The sequence below is a fragment of the Abramis brama genome (assembly GCF_963993115.1).
Source record: "Abramis brama genome assembly, chromosome: 1".
Classification (NCBI taxonomy): domain Eukaryota; kingdom Metazoa; phylum Chordata; class Actinopteri; order Cypriniformes; family Leuciscidae; genus Abramis; species Abramis brama.
The window spans coordinates 66,925,021-66,946,399 of NC_139963.1; the positions used below are offsets into that span (position 1 = coordinate 66,925,021).

The window sequence follows — 21,379 nt, forward strand, 5'->3', positions numbered from 1 at the left end:
GGCGGAGTCACTTCCGGCATCACCGGCGGCCATCTTGCCACAGTGAAGCTGTGAATTAAGGTGAGTGATCAGCACGCACACAAATCCTCTTATCTCGCTGAAATCTGGACGGATTTACAAACGGTTTGGTTTCTTACAAACGTTATTAAAGTGGCTATAATTCTGAATGCTTAAACATGTTGAACATAATTATTCATATGTAGTGTCATAGCTACATCTCTGACGTTTATAACAAACCAAACCGTTTGAAAATCTGTAGAAAATTGAGCAAGTTATGGTTATTTAAAAGTACATGCACCATGTTACGAGTGAGCGAGCACCCTGTGGTAAGATGGCCGCCGTGTGCGGACGTCGACCTCCATTGGCCAGCAGCGCGGACGAGACATCTAGCCTTTATTATATGATATCTATGTATATACAGGCTTGTGACATGTGACTGGAACCGGTAATGACCTTTTTTCCAGGCTTCTGATTGGCCAACAGGGCTTTAGGGTTATATCGCCACCTGTTGGTTTGGCATGCTCTTGACAGCGCTTCATAGTGTGTTTTTGCATTTTCATTTGGACGCAAATTTTTTTTAAACGAAGGAGGAAAAACGGTGTATAAATATACCTGTGTACGTGTGGACTAGGCCTCAATCTCTGAAGATTAGTGATGGGAAGTTCGGATCATTTTAATTGACTCTCTCGTTCGATCTCGTTCATCAAAATTAACAAATCTTTATTCGAGTCATTTCGTTCATTTAAGCAGCTTTAAATGTTAAACTTTTAATAACTACATTTCCCAAAAACATCCACCATCTCAGCAGAGGAGGATTAAACAACTCCACAAACAGCATTACCAGCTTCACTTATTACTAACCAGACTGACTTTATTTCTTTAATCCTTTTACAGAAGCTCTTACTGAGAATTAGCAGAGGTTTAGATGTTGATGATTTATTGAAAAGTTTGGTCACCATTATGGTGATCAGTGTTTCGTTTAGTTTGACTCTTGGCTTTTTATGTGAGTTTGTAACAGTTTTTACTAAAACACGTAACTTTTTGCAAAGAAAGCCAGGAACAAAGATGATTAGGTGATATAGTTCTCAACATCATAAAGTATAATGAGAAACTAATCTTATCCCACACAGACATCCATAATCAACATATGAATATCGACAATGGTGACATATGAAGGACTAAAAATGACAGAAGGAAAAATAAATAAATAAATACATTTAGAAATAATAGTGAAAATAAATACATTTTGGTAATATAAATGGCTATTTCTGTATTTTTACATGTATTTTTATTTATTTATGCATTTCTATATGTATTTATTTATAATTTATTTTATATTTATTTATATATGTATTTATTTCTACAATTATTTATTTCTGTATTTCCACATTTCTACATTTATTTATTTCTGTATTTCCACATTTCTACATTTATTTTTCCCTGCGCCTGTATGCTAATTAACCTATGGCTAAGCCACGCCGATGAGCCAATCACAGTGCGCATAATTATTACATTACATTAAAGTATATTTGTATAGCGCTTTTCACAATACAGATTGTATCAAAGCAGCTTCACAGTATTAAAATAAAATAATACAACAAAGTTTGTTTCTAGTGGAATTTATTGATTGATAGAATAAAATTAAATATCCCCAAAATATCCCATACACTAACCTAACCCATAACATAACTAACCCATACACTCGGACATTCTCTGATTCCACGTCCATTGAAATGCATTGCAGTTAGTCAGTTTTCATTCGTTTTTATATGTTTTAATAAAACATTGCACTTAATAAATAAGCACCCTTCAGGATTATGTGAACACTGTCAAATAGAGGAATCAGTAGAACATGTGATTCTTCACTGTCAAAAATACTCTCGAGAGCAAGAAACATTAATAAGGAATTAATAAGGAGGGAAAGCAGAAAGCTTGGACAGGAAGAATTAAGTCTAAAAAAATGTATTTGACATTGAGGTATGGAAATTATTCCATTATTTGAAATAAACTGGATTGATCAATAGAGTTTCGGGAGCAGGGAATATATATAGATATATGTATTATGTTTTTATTAAATAATTGTATTTTTTTCCCTCTCTCTTTTTTATTAAGAGTAGGAAAATAGTAACATAGTTATATGCATAGAAGCTCCAACATAGTAGGTGGTGGTAATGCACCATAATGCTAGTGCCACCCGCCATAAAACGTAACAAAGAAGAAGAAGAATGCGTTTGCTGCTTTCCCATTGGAAATAGTTGGCAACACTGTTTCCCTCATTGAGAGTTTCAGCGCGGTCAAGTGAGCCGTCATCTGGAAACGCTCGGTCAAGCCAGCCGCCGCCTAGATGTTGATGTTCGTCTATTTGTGGAATTACGGTACGGAAACATGGAGGTGCCAAAAAGCTGAGAAAGACCTGTATTTCAGCGGTTATTCTCCGAAATGACCGAACATCAAGTGCAACCTATTGAACTATTTTCACAGATATTTTACTGTGGAGTTTTAAAGAAAATAAAGGCAAAGTCTGTCAAAATACATTATTACATTTGCTCATTTCTTGCATTTTGTACTGCTGTTATTAAAATTCCTATATTGACATGCCATTTTCAATTGTTTCTTTTTCTGGATGACCATCACTCTGTCCACATCGATTTTCAAAAGGTTTTACTGTGGACTTTTAGAGAAAAATAAAGGCAAAGAGTCAAAATAATTTATTATATTTCTCTTTTCTTGCATTTTGTATTGCAATTATTAAAATTCCTACAGAGTTGACATGCCATTTTCCATGGTTTCTTTTTCTGGATGACCATCACTCTGTCCACATCAATTTTCAAAGGGTTTTACTGTGGAGTTTTAGAGAAAAATAAAGGCAAAGTCTGTCAAAATGCATTATTACATTGCTCATTTTTTGTATTTTGTATTGCAATTATTAAAATTCCTACAGAGTTGACATGCCATTTTCCATGGTTTCTTTTTCTGGATGACCATCACTCTGTCCACATCAATTTTCAAAGGGTTTTACTGTGGACTTTTAGAGAAAAATAAAGGCAAAGTCTGACAAAATGCATTATTACATTGCTCATTTTTTGTATTTTGTATTGCAATTATTAAAATTCCTACAGAGTTGACATGCCATTTTCGATATTTTCTTTTTCTGGATGACCATCACTCTGTCCACATCAATTTTCAAAGGGTTTTACTGTGGACTTTTAGAGAAAAATAAAGGCAAAGTCTGACAAAATGCATTATTACATTGCTCATTTCTTGTATTTTGTATTGCAATTATTAAAATTCCTACAGAGTTGACATGCCATTTTCGATATTTTCTTTTTCTGGATGACCATCACTCTGTCCACATCAATTTTCAAAGGGTTTTACTGTGGACTTTTAGAGAGAAATAAAGGCAAAGTCTGACAAAATGCATTATTACATTGCTCATTTCTTGCATTTTGTATTGCAATTATTAAAATTCCTACAGAGTTGACATGCCATTTTCCATGGTTTCTTTTTCTGGATGACCATCACTCTGTCCACATCAATTTTCAAAGGGTTTCACTGTGGACTTTTAGAGAAAAATAAAGGCAAAGTCTGTCAAAATGCATTATTACATTGCTCATTTTTTGTATTTTGTATTGCAATTATTAAAATTCCTACAGAGTTGACATGCCATTTTCGATATTTTCTTTTTCTGGATGACCATCACTCTGTCCACATCAATTTTCAAAGGGTTTTACTGTGGACTTTTAGAGAAAAATAAAGGCAAAGTCTGACAAAATGCATTATTGCATTGCTCATTTCTTGTATTTTGTATTGCAATTATTAAAATTCCTACAGAGTTGACATGCCATTTTCCATGGTTTCTTTTTCTGGATGACCATCACTCTGTCCACATCGATTTTCAAAAGGTTTTACTGTGGACTTTTAGAGAAAAATAAAGGCAAAGAGTCAAAATAATTTATTATATTTCTCTTTTCTTGCATTTTGTATTGCAATTATTAAAATTCCTACAGAGTTGACATGCCATTTTCCATGGTTTCTTTTTCTGGATGACCATCACTCTGTCCACATCAATTTTCAAAGGGTTTTACTGTGGAGTTTTAGAGAAAAATAAAGGCAAAGTCTGTCAAAATGCATTATTACATTGCTCATTTTTTGTATTTTGTATTGCAATTATTAAAATTCCTACAGAGTTGACATGCCATTTTCGATATTTTCTTTTTCTGGATGACCATCACTCTGTCCACATCAATTTTCAAAGGGTTTCACTGTGGATTTTTAGAGAAAAATAAAGGCAAAGTCTTGTCAAAATGCATTATTACATTGCTATTTTTTTTTTGTTTTTTGTACTGCAATTATTAAAATTCCTACAGAGTTGACATGCCATTTTCCATGGTTTCTTTTTCTGGATGACCATCACTCTGTCCACATCAATTTTCAAAGGGTTTCACTGTGGATTTTTAGAGAAAAATAAAGGCAAAGTCTGTCAAAATGCATTATTACATTGCTCATTTCTTGTATTTTGTATTGCAATTATTAAAATTCCTACAGAGTTGACATGCCATTTTCCATGGTTTCTTTTTCTGGATGACCATCACTCTGTCCACATCAATTTTCAAAGGGTTTTACTGTGGACTTTTAGAGAAAAATAAAGGCAAAGTCTGTTAACAAATTATAATTTTTATAAAGAAAAACTAGGATATAGCCACATTCACAACATTTCTCTTCAATGTGTTAATCAAATTTAAATTAAGGAGGTCAGTCAATGTTAAAGATGTTTAATTGTAAATGTTAATTAATTAAATGAGATTTGTATGGAGAAGATGGGTAAACTTAATAGAAACTACTATTTCTATTTTTTAAAAAGGCAAAAACTCTGTATTAATGTTTAAGAGCTCTAAAACAAAAATGTCTATAATAACGCTTGAAAAAACAATATATATATATAAAAAAATAGAAAAATATACACAAATAAACAGCTTAAGTAAATATGTGAATACTTATCCTTGCCTTAATACAAAGACTAGAAATGCATAAATGTGTAAATACATTTTAATAAAGTATTATATCACATAACATGAATGATTGTGGAAAATGCAAATATAGCAAAGGACATAACTTAAAGTTGGGCAACATGCAAATAAGGAGGGGCTGACAATCAATCATCATTAGCTGAGGCAAAACTTCTGTCATTGGCTACTGATGATTGCTGTAATCATTGCTGTTGTCAATTACATGCTCTATTACAGTGTAATTAGTTCATTCTGAACAGACTTTATAAATAGCACACAATGTAGGCTATTTTTTTAAGCAGTGTTTGCTTGTGTTCAGGATCTCTGTTAGGCCTAATTGCAAGTTTAACTCCTTTACCTACTTTCATAATTTTATGATTATGTGCAATTGCAGTGCTTTCACAATGATCAGACAATGTTTTAAATCCAGTTTAAGCTAAGGCTAAGGAAAAAAAAACAGAATGTTCTTTTTATAGAAAAAAAATGAGAAAAAAGTAATTATTTATGCAGCAGTGTGTGGAGTTGTGTAGGTTATTTATACACAACTCCACACAGTTAATGTTTTTTTAGTGTCTTGATTTATTCATTCATTGTTTTGCAGGATTTGTTTTCGATAGGCCCATTCCTTCACTTGATTTTCAAGGATGAGTGCACACAGGTCAGCATTCAATCAATCAACCAGACAATCTAAAATTCTGTGATGAACCAATGAACAAGTCGGACAATGATAGATGTGCGGTATAAAATACACTTTTTTAAAACCGTTTTATCAATTTATATCTATAAAATAAGACACACATAACACAATGAATTTTAATTATCGGAATGATTGTATTTATAATATATATTTTATCATACTAAAACAATAACTGTATAATAATTGCAAATAAAACATTTTATAATTATATATTTTATATACACATTTTTTATGGGTGTGTGTTAAATCATTTAAATATAATTATTTATAGATATTCATTATTATGAGTAAATTGTCATTTTACAGATGGTAGTCAAGCAAAACCACCGTGTTACGGCTTTAAGTTGATAGAATTACTTTTTTTTAAAGTGGGGATTATTAGAACGACATTAAACTCAGATTTTCTCAAGCAACAAAATATTATGGACACATTATGTAAATAAGACTTTCATTGTGTAGCCATCCTCAGTGGTTGTATTTAAATGATTGACAACTTCAGTGATTTAAAAAGAAAAGTTTTTCTCTGTAGCCTGCAATCCATTTATGATTTTCATAAATCTTTTTTTTTTTATTTGTTCCTTGATTCTGCTAAATTATCACTCACGAAATTTAAGACTGACAGTGATAACCAACGGATGAAAAATGCACATTCGCGTTGAAAATTGATTTATATGTTTGTCCCTTTAATAATTAAATGCATTGATGTGAGCATGTTGTATTTAATATGTAAATAATATACATATATAATTTAAATCTGTATAACCTTTCATATGTATTACAGTATCTCAGTTAATAAGTAGGTGAAATAAGCTGTTAATTAAGACTAAAACTAAAATAAGCGACACAAAACTGCCTTATTTCCTTAAATGTAATGGCTTTTTGGAGTTCACTTGACTTCACTTCACAAAAAAAACAGGCTACAACATTTTCGTTGTAAATTTCCCTGTAATTTTCGTTTAGAAAAGAATGATACAATTCGAAAATGTATACTGTAGAATTATGAACCTAATCGTGATACATTATTATTTAGCCTACATCTTTAACATATTCTGCTGTTTACTGTGAATTTAAACTATTAGTTTTGGACAGCACAAAGGTAAAGCTGCACTTTATCTCATGGAGGCAAACTTTCTAACTGAAAGTATATTTATAATTTATTTAAATGTGCATATATTTTGATTCCAGATTCTGCACTTTCACCACATTTGGAAAGGCAAGTGTTACAGTAAACTCACACAAAATGTGCATTTTCCCTTAAACATTGTATCAACTGTTTGTCACACATACATTTGTTGCTTAAAGGCATAGAGTCATATAATAATTATTTTGTTTGATTTCAAAGGCAAGGAGAACTTCTAAAAATCTACAGGAAATTGCAACAAGCGTAGATAAATTTGCAGTACCTGGGACTACTATTAAGAACTACAGTGTTCACAAAGCTGCTGGCTTTTGGGACAATGTATCCAAAGATTTGCAAGTGCCAAATACACTTGCAAATCGCAAAAAAATCAGGCATCCCTGCTTCTTCTGAAGGTAATTTGTCATTAGGTTGACTACAATCAACCTGCTGAGCATTTCAGCATTATTATTGGTTCTTGTGAAGCATCACTATTGTCACATATTGGCGAGAGAACACTTTTCTATGTCCATTTTCTTTTCTTTCTTTTCTTTTTTGTATATTATACATTTAGGCCTACATAAATGCCAGGTTGAAATATGAGTCTTTAGTTGTGCAGTTTACAATTGTACTGTTATTAAAACAGAAGTAATAGAATGCCATCAGATCACAACTCCACAAATCCATATTTAGCCATTCATTTAAAAGACATTTTACTTTTTTTACATTTATGAAAAGTGATTACTTTGGAAATGTCAGATTAAATATAAAAAGTAATTTTCGTTTTGAAAATAATGGTTAATATTAAAAATGTTAGACAGGAGAGTGCAAGTTTACATGCTAACACCGATTGTAACTTTTGACTTATACTTATTTGCTGACACTCTGTTGTTGATTCATTTTCATTTATCCTCTCTTGAGTTTTGGTTTTAATAGCATTGTTTAACCTTGCAGTTGTTAATGGTATTGCCTGTGCATTTTTCAGTTTTTGGAAATGATAGATGTATTCATATATATCCTTTTCCCCCAAATATGTAGGGTGCCCAGGATGTTGGAGACAAAGGAAAAACAAATTTGTCTCAAAGGCAAAACAAAGAGACGGATTGTGCATCTCTTGAATTGGTGACTTTTTATCTTTAGTTTGCTTTTCTTTTGTCTGATCTCGTAGGAGATTGTAGAGTTTTTAACAATTGTAGGAGTCTATTTTGTAGTCATTCTTAGTAAAAAAAAAAATGTTCACACTATTTTTTTTTTCTTAAACAGAAAAGAGAGAGCTCGGTCCACCCTGCGGTCCACCCTGAGGTCCACCCTGCGGTCCACCCTGAGGTCCACCCTGAGGTCCACCCTGCGGTCCACCCTGAGGTCCACCCTGAGGTCCACCCTGCGGTCCACCCTGCGGTCCACCCTGAGGTCCACCCTGCGGTCCACCCTGCGGTCCACCCTGCGGTCCACCCTGCGGTCCACCCTGAGGTCCACCCTGAGGTCCACCCTGCGGTCCACCCTGAGGTCCACCCTGAGGTCCACCCTGCGGTCCACCCTGCGGTCCACCCTGAGGTCCACCCTGAGGTCCACCCTGAGGTCCACCCTGCGGTCCACCCTGAGGTCCACCCTGAGGTCCACCCTGCGGTCCACCCTGAGGTCCACCCTGAGGTCCACCCTGAGGTCCACCCTGCGGTCCACCCTGCGGTCCACCCTGAGGTCCACCCTGAGGTCCACCCTGCGGTCCACCCTGAGGTCCACCCTGCGGTCCACCCTGCGGTCCACCCTGCGGTCCACCCTGAGGTCCACCCTACACAGGTTGTTTTAGTTATATTGATATTCTTTTGAGTATTTGGTTTGTATTTTTATTTTTTTTTATTTTTTTGGGAAAATGTGTAGGGTGCCCAGGATGTTGAAAATCATCATTTGCCTCCATACCATATCGAAGAGGCTGAATGTGCATCTCTTGAACTGGTGACTTTTTATCTTTAATTTGTTTTCCATATTGTGTATTTTGTCTAACAGAGATATTGTTTTAGAAATAAATCCCTCTCACTCTTTTCAGGACCTGTGGGAGACTAAGGCTGATAGTTCTTCAGACAGTGACTTGGCATCAAATTGTGCTACCACAAGTGAAAAGGTTAATGGTACTTTTTCTATTAAATGTAACTAATATTGAAATTATTATACAATGACAAATTTAATTAAATAAATACTTTGACATGCCAGATCGAAGTTATTTATCCATTGCAGATTAATTGTAATGTGAGAAATGTAAAACAATTCACTTTCATGTTCCTGTCCCTTTAAAAGTAATTTGCTAAATGAAAAATATCTAAAGAACAGTAATAATCATTATAAAGCTAAATGGTATTTTAGAAAAATAATTATTTGGTGATTCCCAGGGAAATGTTTTTGCGTTTTTAACATGGTGAAATGTTTATTCATTTTCTAAATTGATTATAAATTTCCACACATGAACTTAAGTTGTTTGTCATGTGAACATATTTGTAAGCTAGTGAAGAAGTAAGCTTAATATATTAAAAGTATATCTACCATTTTGTAACCTCTTTTTAATTAATTTTCCTGTATTACAGATTTGTGAGGGATCAGATAAATCACTTCGTAGCTCTACTAACAGCAGTGAGGAAGATGCATACTTCACATGTTCTTTGCCATGTCAGCCTTGTTTCTTTTTTATTGAACATAAAGAGTGGCAAAAATTAAGACAAGACCAGAAAGGCAGACGTTTTCAAGGTCTTCAGTGGACTAATGTCATTGCCAAGGGCATCAAGTCTGTTCATCCCTACTGCAGCTTTGGTTTTAAGAGACACAGTGTGAAAACCCTGCGGTCACAGACACTGGCACCAGTTTTTACATGTATGGCATACTGTCGATTCAAAGATTGCCCAGTCACTGTACATGTGAAAGTTGCAGATGAACACACCCTTAAAGCAGCAGTGGTTTTTTCTGGAGGTGAGGTGTACCATAACACCAAGGAACTGCGCAGAAGGCCAGTGCGTGCAGGTGCACGACAGTCAGCAGCAGAAGTCCTTGCAACCAAGTTACCTCGCAGTTTGTATTTGGAGTCAATACAAAAAATTCCACCAATGGTCATTGATTCAGGCTGCAGGGATGATGCTCCATCCAAAGAAGTCCTGAAGAACATTGCGTGGAGTGAAAGGAAAAAAAACCGACATCATTCTGATGAGCTCACTAGCTTAAAAAGTATTATTGACGAGCAACATGGCACAGACAATGATGTGTTGCAGAGGGTAATGATGCACCCCAAAGGAATAATGCTCTGGTCAAAGAAGACCCTCTCTGTCTTTTACAAAAGATGCAAGGAGGACATAGTGTACCTGGACGCCACAGGGAGTATAATTCCAAAAGAAAGAGCACAAAGTCCCCCCCACTATGTGTATGAACTGGTGGTAAGAAATCCCTCCAAGGGTGCATCACCTTTACCCGTGGCCACCTATGTCACATGTGACCACACAACATCATCTGTGACCTACTTCCTGCAGGCTTTTCAGACAGATCTTGTCAGAATGTATGGAAATGGGGCAAACAAAAGGCCGGCTATGATCACATGTGATGGCTCCCTTGTGCTCATGCAGTCCATTTCCATTGCATTCTGCAGAACAGGTCTGGAGGATCTGTTGCAAAAGTACTTTCTGCTCATCAGTGGGCAATATCCTGCAGACACATTTGACCTCCCCATTCTTCATAGATGTTTAAGCCACATAATGAAGAATGCCAAGGATCTTTGCAAGAAACAGTACATATATATTTTTTTGTATGATTACTTTATATTCAGTTTGAATTTAAATGTATGATTATAGTAATCTTTGTTTTTGATTGCTTTCTTTGTAGAAGTCCCCAACACTACAAGCTGGCAATGCATATATTTGGCCTTCTTGCATGTTGTACAACGCTGAGAGAGATGGACGAGGTGCTTCATAGTTCAGCAGTCCTCTTTTGCAGTCCCTGCAATGGACCAAATGTTGCAAAGCATTACAAACATCTGCAGTTGCTTTTGGAGCAAAGGCAGACATTTGATCTGGATGAGGAAAACATCATTGCTGAAGACTACAGGGTATTAAATGTTAATATTAGAAATAAATCAGCACATGGCCTCACATTTGTAAATAATTTAGTATACTGTATAATAAAAACCAACCAGACCTGCTTGGTATTATTGGTTAGTGCAGTGAACCTTCTGGCTGAAAAATCTAATGGCTGCAGCAGAGTGGACAAAAGGGTTAAAGTTTGATTTCTGTATATGAACTATCGATAAACTAAACTCAACACCTCTCCAGGACATATCATGCATCTCAATTCAGGTCAGACAGGCAGAGCTGAGTGAGATTGGTGTTAAACAGAATAAATTATTAATAATGCATTCTGATATAAACATTTGAAATTTTTCTGACATATGAATATTGCTTTTCAGCATGATGTCGGTACCACACCCCTCATGACTCATTTCCGGGGAACAATAAATGGTGCATTGCTAGACCTTAATGGTAAATGCAACATTTATTATGCACCAAATTTCATTTCCAGTTTGGCCAAATATTTTCTGCCACATGCCACCCTTTGGTCTGGAATGATGCTAGGTAGGTTTGGTTTAAGTCTTTGAGTTAAGACAACTAATTATTCAATATAGCATTTTTGTCAAGTTCTTTACAAGGTTTAAATGGTTTTAGGGGATCTAGGACGTCACGGGACAGGCCCTGTGTACCAGCAACTCAGTAAGGTCTACAACAAAGTTAGCCAGTCAAAAAAACAGGTAAATTGCTGAAAGAAACATCTGAAATGTGTATCAAAGCCATAGCTTTATTTTTGGACTTAAATTGTGAACAGATAAGGTGTACCTTAAATTTTCAGAACTTCACTCAAGACAACCGTACACAAGGCATAATGGAGAAGAGTCAATGGGACCTGAAGAAAATCCGTTTCCAGAGGAGGAGGTTAAAAAGACTGGATGACTTTGTGTCCATCTACAAAAAGATGCATGATGCACTGCTCCTCGAGTATGCAGATGTGGAAAGATGCAGAAAGAAAGTATGCTACTTAACATTAGTTCAGTGAAAGCACTTAACTTTGCAGTTTACCCTGATCACAATTTAAAAACGATATGCTTGATTACAGATATATTGAAAATGTGCAATTATGTGGGTTTGTGTTTGACAAAATATATATTTTCCCAGTCACATAAAGTGGAAATGGAGGTGTGGAAGAAAAGCCGGAAGCGTAAAGGGGTGTACGTTTCACCTTTAGTGATGGACCTGTCATTTAAGGTAATTATTAAAAGCTGTAATGATGCTGACATACACAAACACATTATGATTTTAGGCACCTCTACATTCAAACTTTGTCTTGCATTCTTTTTAGAATAAAAAATGACTGAAGTAACGGTCAGACAACAATAGCCTCAACAGATGTTGTTACACAGTATTTTGTTTGCAGTCATGCTTAGTTAATTTCACCTCAAATCTTTTTTTTTTTACAGAAAAGAAGAGAGAACTCACCACCCTCCACTCCATTACTTCATGGACAACCTGAAGTAATCCAAACACAGGTTATTTTAGTTAAACTCTTTAATAAAATATATTAATATAAGTATTATATGCATGCTTTATTATGGTAAAATTAGATCTAGTCATTATATTGTTATATACACTCTTAAATGGTTTCATTCTTCCGTATTTTACATTCAAGTTTTGCATTCAAGATCCATAGTTCATTATTTTATAATTTATTTTTCTGTGATGTGAAAATATGCAATAGAAAGGGCACAATACTCTTTCCATTTTTATTAATAGAATTCACAAGACATAGTGGATGTGGATGGATCATCACATGTGACCATGACTGAACATCAGGAGGACACAATGGGTACCAACAATCCTCCATCACAGGTGATGTTAATAAAATAAATGTATTGTCAGGTCAGTGAGTAATTGTTCAGATGTGTGATGTAGAATACTCTAAAAGTGTATCACTTAAAAAAAATGATTTACCATTTTAAATAGAATTCTCAAGACATGGTCACATGTGATGCTCCATCCACATCCACATCCACTATGACGGAACATCAGGAGGACACAAAGGGTACCATCAATGACGCTCCATCACAGGTGATCTTAATAAAATAAATGTATTGTCGGCTTCTAAAAGTTTGTAAACTTTTAAATAAGTTAATTTAAACTGTAAACTTTTAGAAGAGACTTTTTACATCAAATACATTATTGCAGGTTTGTGTGACAGTAAATCCAACATTACATCACAGCACATTAGCTGTTTATGTAACCGTAATTGTCAGATACATGCAGACATCTAGAGTAAATAAATGTATTGTCTTCTTGACCTTCAGATAAAAGCCTTGTGGAGAAAAAAAGACACGGAAGTGGTAATTTCTGTGATTCCCTCTCAAATAAGAGGGAACAGCTATATAGTCCACCACAGTGAGTTCCGGTCACTTAAACCTCACAGATGGCTCACAGGCGAGGTATGTAGGTCAAACAGTGCAGCAGCATTATCATTAAAATACACTTAAAATGGACAAATGTAGTTCCATTGAAAACAGTTGCAGTTATTTCTAATTAACTTAACACATTGATGTAATAGAAGTGTTATGCGTGTGATATTTGGGGATATTTAATTTAATTAATCAATCAACAATACTATTGATCAGCATTACCATACGTGGACGTTTTCCACTAGAAACAAACATTGATGTATAATTTTAATTTAATACTGAAGCTGCTTTGATACAATATTGTGAAAAGCGCTATAAGTAAACTTGACTTGACTTGACTTATGCTGCCCTAATATAAATAATTTAAATCATTAAATATTTGTCAACTGGGAAAGTTTTAATGCAAATGCCAACAATTATAAAATTGGTCTAAGCCAGAATGAGCCATTACAAAATAATGTCACTTGAGCATGAAAGGGTTGTCCTTGCAGCCCGACTCAAGCTCTCAGTCCAAGCTAAAACAAATGTTTTATTTAAAATAGGCTTATGTAATGAATTCTGATGTTTCTCTCTGATTGAATTTTAAACATGTTAGATCATCGAATGTCTTATGCATCACACTATTAATGAACTTGGTTTGGATAAAACCATATACATGATGAACCACTACACAGCCAATGTGATCCTCACTGGGGATAGAACAGAAGTAAGACGACAAAGTTTGTCAAAGGTACATCTTGTTTCTATTTTGGGAGAGGTTCAAATGGGGACGCGTTTCATAATAATTTAAATGTGAATAAATATTTAAGTCATTTCTGTGATATATTATTAAAGTAATTTTTATGTGCAACAGGTTAACTTTGATGATTACAAGGCTGTTGTATCGTTTGTTAATGTTGGAGAATTGCACTGGAAGTTTCTGGTTTGTTTATTTAACAATTTATATTTATGTACATTCACATTGTTTCTGTTGTTGTGTATGTATTAAATAATGTAATTTTTCTTGTGGTTACAGTACATCAATGCAGCAGAAAGCTGTGTCTATTTCATTGATCCAATGCCAAACTCTGCAGAGCAGTCGGATTCAGAACTTGCTGCCCATAAGTTCTGGTACTTATGCAATTTCAGCTATTATCCATAAACCGAGATGGAATGCACTATATGATTGTCTAAATTCCAGTGCAGGCATTAAAGGGCAGTAGAGAGATGGGCAGAGTGTGCAGTAAAAGTTTAACTATAGAGACAATGGTCAAAACAGAGTTACAATTATTGAAAACCAGCCCTAAACACTGGATAGATACTGGTAGCAGTGGTAGCGACTGCACATAAAGTTCAGGAGGAGTCATTTAATCCAACCTATCACATTCCAACAGCATATAAACTCTTTCAGCATCCCTCCTCTTCTCCTCCTTGTGTAATATTTAGGACCAGCTAAAAAAAAATCTTCTTAAATCTTTATTCTATTCAAGAAAATGTGTAATCCACATTTTAGGTTGATAAAAAAATAAGCTTTCAGTAAGCTTTTGTTTGGGCACAGTACCAAACTTTCCACTAGATAACATATCCAGGCTCCATTGGTGACCATACAGACTCTTCCATTTCAAAATGCTGTGTGATCATCTGAACCATATAATTTTCATACAATTTATGAAATGGACATCCTGTTCAGAAATGGTATGGGTAGTTGGCAGTATTTAAAAAAAACTATACAATGTAGATTTATGAATAATTGTATAATTAACATTTATAATGTTACATCTTATTTTCACACAGTGAATACTTTCAAACCAGGACGATCCACCACCGAACAAGAGACTGGGTGAATATTCAGTTCAAAGGAGCTGTCATGAAACACCCATTTCAACAGGATGGATTTAGCTGTGGTGTGATCGTCTTAATGGTACAATAATTATTTTAGTGAAATACTTGTATTCTGACAATGATATGAATCAATTAGCATTTATATTTGGAGTCAGTATGTGCATAGCCTATCCCCATATTTGGTCAAGAGCTATTTACAGTATTTAAATGATTAACCAACATATTTAGCCAGTCTTTATTTTCTTTTTTCCCTTTTTTTTTAGATGGCAAAGGCAGTCATGGAAGCTTTTCCTCAATTGCCAAACATGGATTTTGGGACCTCTAAAAAAGACATGGTCCGGGAACGCAAGGCTTTGGCACTGCAAATACTTCAAGCATCAGGTAGCAGGTTTTTTCATACGTGTTCCGATTGCCATATTTAAATACTTAGTTTAAAATTTGCATTTCCATTTCCATTAGTGTTCAATGCACAGAGAAACTGCTCCATGTGTTCGGCGTCTAAAGCACCAAGTCCGGGGCCTTCCATGACTGACTGGGTAAGGTGTTTATAATTGGTTGTTTTGTATTTGCATATTGTGGCTTGAACAGAAAGTGGACATTAGCTTGGGAAAAAGGGTATAGAGAGATTGGTAATGATGTGCATATACAAACATAATAGCACATTTCAGAGATTTCAGGGATTATATTGTGTTGTGATTTGCTAGAGTTGTCAATGGAGTTAGTGTTCATAAATGTAATTGATTTTTATCAGTGCTTCACAGTACATTGCCGTCTTTGAAATCATCTACAAAAGCCAAAATGATGCATCTATCTCTACACCTTGCACTTTTCCTTGCACTTGCCCTCTGGCAGCTGTCAAGCTCATTTTAAGAACTATTATATTGCAGATTGCCAAGTAATCTAAATAAAAATGGAAAACTGTGTGACAGTAGTGTAACAGTTGGTGAACTATTAGTAAACTTGGCAGAGTTGAAAATAGCTTTTGTGCAGAAAATCTGTTTGAATGAAAATCTTTATTTTGCAAGTTAAGTGTTATATTTGTCCCTCTCTAGATACAGTGTGACAGCTGTACAAGGTGGTACCATGCACAGTGTGTGCAGATGAACCCAGTACAACTAGAAGAAGCAAAAAACACATCCTGGGACTGCTGTTTGTGTGAAAATTAGTTGTTTTTTTTTTTCATTTCTTTTTTTTTCTAATAAACTTTCATAAGCACTTATCATTTTTGTCTTTTTTGACTATTACAAATTGCACTTTTTCCAACTTGTCCAACTATATTAAACAATGAAATCCGTTGAACATCATTACAATCACTGACCATAATAACCTCAACCATTTAAACTTTTCTTGTAACAACCTGTAGATATCAATATTGTAGACTGTTTTTGTATTTAATTTTATGGTCTTTCTGTAATTTCCACAAACTCTACAGTAAATATTGATATGGACCGAAAATAAGTTTTTATTTTTTATTTTTCTCTTATTTTAACCCTTTGAAATTTGATGTGGACAGAGTGATGGTCATCCAGAAAAAGAAAATATTGAAAATGGCATGTCAACTCTGTAGGAATTTTAATAATTGCAATACAAAATGCAAGAAAAGAGTAATATTATAAATCATTTTGACTCTTTGCCTTTATCTTTCTCTAAAAGTCCAGAGTAAAACCCTTTGAAAATTGATGTGGACAGAGTGATGGTCATCCAGAAAAAGAAAATATCGAAAATGGCATGTCAACTCTGTAGGAATTTTAATAATTGCAATACAAAATACAAGAAATGAGCAATGTAATAATGCATTTTGTCAGACTTTGCCTTTATTTTTCTCTAAAAGTCCACAGTAAAACCCTTTGAAAATTGATGTGGACAGAGTGATGGTCATCCAGAAAAAGAAACCATGGAAAATGGCATGTCAACTCTGTAGGAATTTTAATAATTGCAATACAAAATGCAAGAAATGAGCAATGTAATAATGCATTTTGTCAGACTTTGCCTTTATTTCTCTCTAAAAGTCCACAGTAAAACCCTTTGAAAATTGATGTGGACAGAGTGATGGTCATCCAGAAAAAGAAAATATCGAAAATGGCATGTCAACTCTGTAGGAATTTTAATAATTGCAATACAAAATACAAGAAATGAGCAATGTAATAATGCATTTTGTCAGACTTTGCCTTTATTTTTCTCTAAAAGTCCACAGTAAAACCCTTTGAAAATGGATGTGGACAGAGTGATGGTCATCCAGAAAAAGAAACCATGGAAAATGGCATGTCAACTCTGTAGGAATTTTAATAATTGCAATACAAAATGCAAGAAAAGAGAAATATAATAAATTATTTTGACTCTTTGCCTTTATTTTTCTCTAAAAGTCCACAGTAAAACCTTTTGAAAATCGATGTGGACAGAGTGATGGTCATCCAGAAAAAGAAACCATTGAAAATGGCATGTCAATATAGGAATTTTAATAACAGCAGTACAAAATGCAAGAAATGAGCAAATGTAATAATGTATTTTGACAGACTTTGCCTTTATTTTCTTTAAAACTCCACAGTAAAATATCTGTGAAAATAGTTCAATAGGTTGCACTTGATGTTCGGTCATTTCGGAGAATAACCGCTGAAATACAGGTCTTTCTCAGCTTTTTGGCACCTCCATGTTTCCGTACCGTAATTCCACAAATAGACGAACATCAACATCTAGGCGGCGGCTGGCTTGACCGAGCGTTTCCAGATGACGGCTCACTTGACCGCGGTGAGAGTTTCAGCGACGAGTCTTCTGAGGAGAGGAGAGCAGTTCACGGTATTTCTCATATTTACACAACCATCACACACACTTTATACAGTTTGATTAAGCGACAGACTCATTTCTGTATTGTTTTCATCGATCACAGCGATACTTGTGCGTCTTTTCTGGCGTCTTCCTTCTGAAATAAACATTTAGTGCAGCAGCAGCGAGCATGAGGAGAATATGTTGAGTTCATTCAGACCTGAGCGAGTTTGTGTTCGTTTGTGTGATTGTCTCGATGTTTGGAGTGAGAACTGTTACTGAATGTCGAGTCAAGAGGTAAAGTTTGAGATCTGTGAGGGGAATTGATGGGAAACGATCTCAAGTGTTATACTGATAAGTTACTTTACGTTGAGCCTATAATGAGCAACGTCAGACATTTAAAATCAACTCTTAAATGTTAATATTAATAAATGAATAGTGTTTTACTCTTGGAACAATATTGCTCTGTGATACTATTTATTTTTAAACGTTTTATGATCATTATCAGTTTCAGCGCACATAAAAGTACAGTGATTGTCATGAAATCTAAATATATTTAGATTCAAATGTACATATTATGCTTCTGTAATTATTTATCTGTAGAGCAGTTTTACGGGCTTTTATCATGTATCCTGACTCAAATAATGTGTTTCTAACAGCAAACACTCAGAATAAAGTGAGATGATCTGCTGATGATCCTGAATGGCTTGTTGAATGAGTGTTGATAGTCTGAGGCTCATCAATATTAACAGATCTGCTGAAAACACTCTTTATTTCATGACAATAGTTCCTGTTTTCACCTCATTTATTAGATCTCCTGAAATTCGTCATCAGTGAAGCTCCTCCCACTGCAATTCTCCAATAAATGCTGGAAAACAAGTGAAGACGAGCATCAGAGCATCAGGAAGAGCTGAAATCTGCAAAGACTGAGTTTATTAAAGAGGACAGTGAGAACATGAGTGATCCAGAACCCTGCAGAATGAAACACACTGAAGATCCTGAAGAACAAAGAGGTTGGTGTTTATTCTTCATTCATTCATGATGCTGAAGAACATTCATGTTAGAAACATTCAAGCACATTTAGATAAACAGTTCAACTATGAAACGGTACAGAATGTTCTGGGTTTTCTTCAACAAATGGTCAGTAAAGGGAGGTTTGAGACATTTTTATATTGATTGTCAACATCAGATCAGGCTAAATACTATTTTAACTGTTTTATTTAACATTTATTTTATATCTGGTTCCCAATTTGCAACAGTGTTACCAGAATTTTAGTCATTTTCAATATAGTTTACAAAATTTTAATTTTTTTAGGAATAATCAGTAAACACTAAGTTACTGATGAAGTTGTATTTGTCAAATATCATACAAGTTATTGATAATTATAGAGATTCTTCCTCTTATAATAACCTTGGTAACAGGGTTGATGAATGTGATCAACGTAGCGGTGTGCGATATTGACAAAAAATGTTATCTCAATATTTTGGGGGATTTTGCCGATAACGATAATCGGATTTGTACAATATTGCACTCAGGAAAAAAATATGTATGTAAACTAGGGCTGCATCTAACGATTATTCTTGTTGTCGATTAATCTATCTGATTTACTTAATTAACTCGTCCAATAACTTGTCCGAAAATGCACTTGTGTTTATCTGCAAAAAGGTTCACATCCACTAGATTGCAGCATAGGCTACTGTTAATGTAAATATAATGTTAGTCGTTTGTTTTTAAAGTCTACATTAGAGACCTGCGAGGGACGGATTTCTCCATTAATAATTCCTAAAAAACTGACGTCTCAGTTCATCGCGATCTCACAAATCTCTGTTATTATCAATGAAACTGGCTGCTCAATGAATCTTTCATAATATCTACACTTTGTTTGCTATAATCAGATGATTTGCCAGTATGCAGAATTCAGCACTGAACAAAAAGTCCATTTTGAGCGGCGAGGGGATTCTATCTTAAATGCATCTGATTGGCGTTCAAGAAATCAACACACATGTCTGTGATTGGCTACATTGTTCAGCGCTGCAAACATGTTATAAATAGATAGAAACTCTGGCCTGTAAATCGTTTATTTTTTGTTTTAGTTGTTCTTGTTGCTTTTATGCAACAGATGAATGATAATTTATTCGTTTTTAGATGTTCAATTTATAGATAATTCTATTTTGCGGGAGTCCCACGAATCGATTTTAAATAACAGTTTCTATTTGGACATATTGTAAAAGTTTTTTTTTTTTTTTTTTTTTTTTTTTCTGTGATGCAAAGATAAATTTTAGCATAACAATTATTATTATTATTATTTAAATAGATTTTTTTTTAACAATGTTAAAGTTTTACTGTCAATTTTTATCAATTTAATGCTTCCTTGCTGTATGAAAGTATTAATTTGTTTTGAAACTACTGACCCCAAACTTTTGAATGGAAGTTTGTTTCATTACTACATTTACACTACATTTATTAATTTAGCCTACCCTTTATTGACTTAGAAATTAAGAAAATGGTGCAATTTATGTTATATGAATAAATATATTTTGTTTCAATATGTGTAGGCGATATGTATCGTCAAGTTCTTATATCTCAAATTAAAACCCAGTGATGTCCGCAGATCTTATGGTAACAAAATAAAAACGAAACTAAGATTATTTCCTGTATCATAAAGAAGAAAAAAAAAACATTTATTTTGTGTTGCATGATCCTAATGGTGTTGCCTACCGTACCTCTATGAACAGTGCTAATTCAGGCTAAGTAGCCTATACACTGTGACAAGAGCCAAAAATAAATAAATTGTGATTATAATAATAATGATGATGATGACGCATGCAAAACAGAGAGAAAAGACTACCATAATATAATAATTATTCATGGTTTGCTACAATTACATGATTTCTGGTATGATAGCCTGTATTGGGAATTTTGACCGTGATCCCATGCAATTAGCACAACATTAAGGCCCTTTCACACCGGATGCGTAACGAAAAAGCGAATAGTTCGTGTGCGAATAGTTCGCATCAAAACCATTCACATCAGCCGCGACGCAAATTTGCGACGTCTGTGACGTTCAGAGAGCTTCAACATTCCAAAACTTTCGTGCGAATCGCGCCGAAAGCTGAGAAAACATGGACACTTCATCATCATCATCATCCAGTCATAGTCATAGCAGTGAAGACGAGCTTTTCATTTTATTTAAAAGACAGAAAAGAAGGTTTTGGGTGCACCCAATCTTACAGAACAGAGAGTCTGAAGGGGAGTATGCTAATGTGCACAGTTTTTTTTGCGTCTTCAACTAAACACAGTGCGTTTTGTAATGTAACTACACATTACATGTAACACACGAAGTAAGTTAAAAATCATTCGACTAGAAACTGTAGATATCACACAAAGAATGTATAGTATACTAAAAGCAGCCCTAAATAGTCTCACTACATTTTGTTACGTGTTCAGAGTAAACACGGTCTCTGTCTCTATCTTTGACGATAATAGTGTTAGCTTTCTATCCCAAATGTAG

General features: G+C 34.6%; 2 protein-coding genes across 4 annotated transcripts in view; one reads left to right on the forward strand and one right to left on the reverse strand.

The window, feature by feature from the left end:
* LOC311078910 (uncharacterized protein) overlaps nt 1-21,379 on the reverse strand; it is a 427,873-nt gene that overhangs the window by 53,632 nt on the left and 352,862 nt on the right. The window lies entirely within an intron of this gene.
* On the forward strand, nt 8,526-16,370 carry LOC311097672 (uncharacterized protein). The gene is made up of 17 exons (XM_084137515.1): nt 8,526-8,773; nt 8,865-8,939; nt 9,397-10,580; nt 10,676-10,898; nt 11,693-11,869; nt 12,016-12,105; nt 12,318-12,386; nt 12,631-12,726; nt 12,841-12,945; nt 13,182-13,316; nt 13,882-14,016; nt 14,140-14,208; nt 14,302-14,396; nt 15,060-15,186; nt 15,371-15,488; nt 15,567-15,643; nt 16,160-16,370. The coding sequence occupies exons 3-17, from the start codon at nt 9,682-9,684 to the stop codon at nt 16,271-16,273; spliced, it is 2,529 nt and encodes an 842-aa protein (XP_083993641.1). The 5' UTR covers nt 8,526-8,773; nt 8,865-8,939; nt 9,397-9,681; the 3' UTR covers nt 16,274-16,370.

Bases quoted from the DNA above. Each gene is read 5' to 3' on its own strand.
- LOC311097672 (XM_084137515.1), top strand. From the start codon at position 9,682: ATGGCATACTGTCGATTCAAAGATTGCCCAGTCACTGTACATGTGAAA. The intron at 10,581-10,675 runs GTACATATATAT...CTTTCTTTGTAG, and splicing joins AAGGATCTTTGCAAGAAACA to AAGTCCCCAACACTACAAGC. The intron at 12,387-12,630 runs GTTATTTTAGTT...TTTTATTAATAG, and splicing joins CTGAAGTAATCCAAACACAG to AATTCACAAGACATAGTGGA.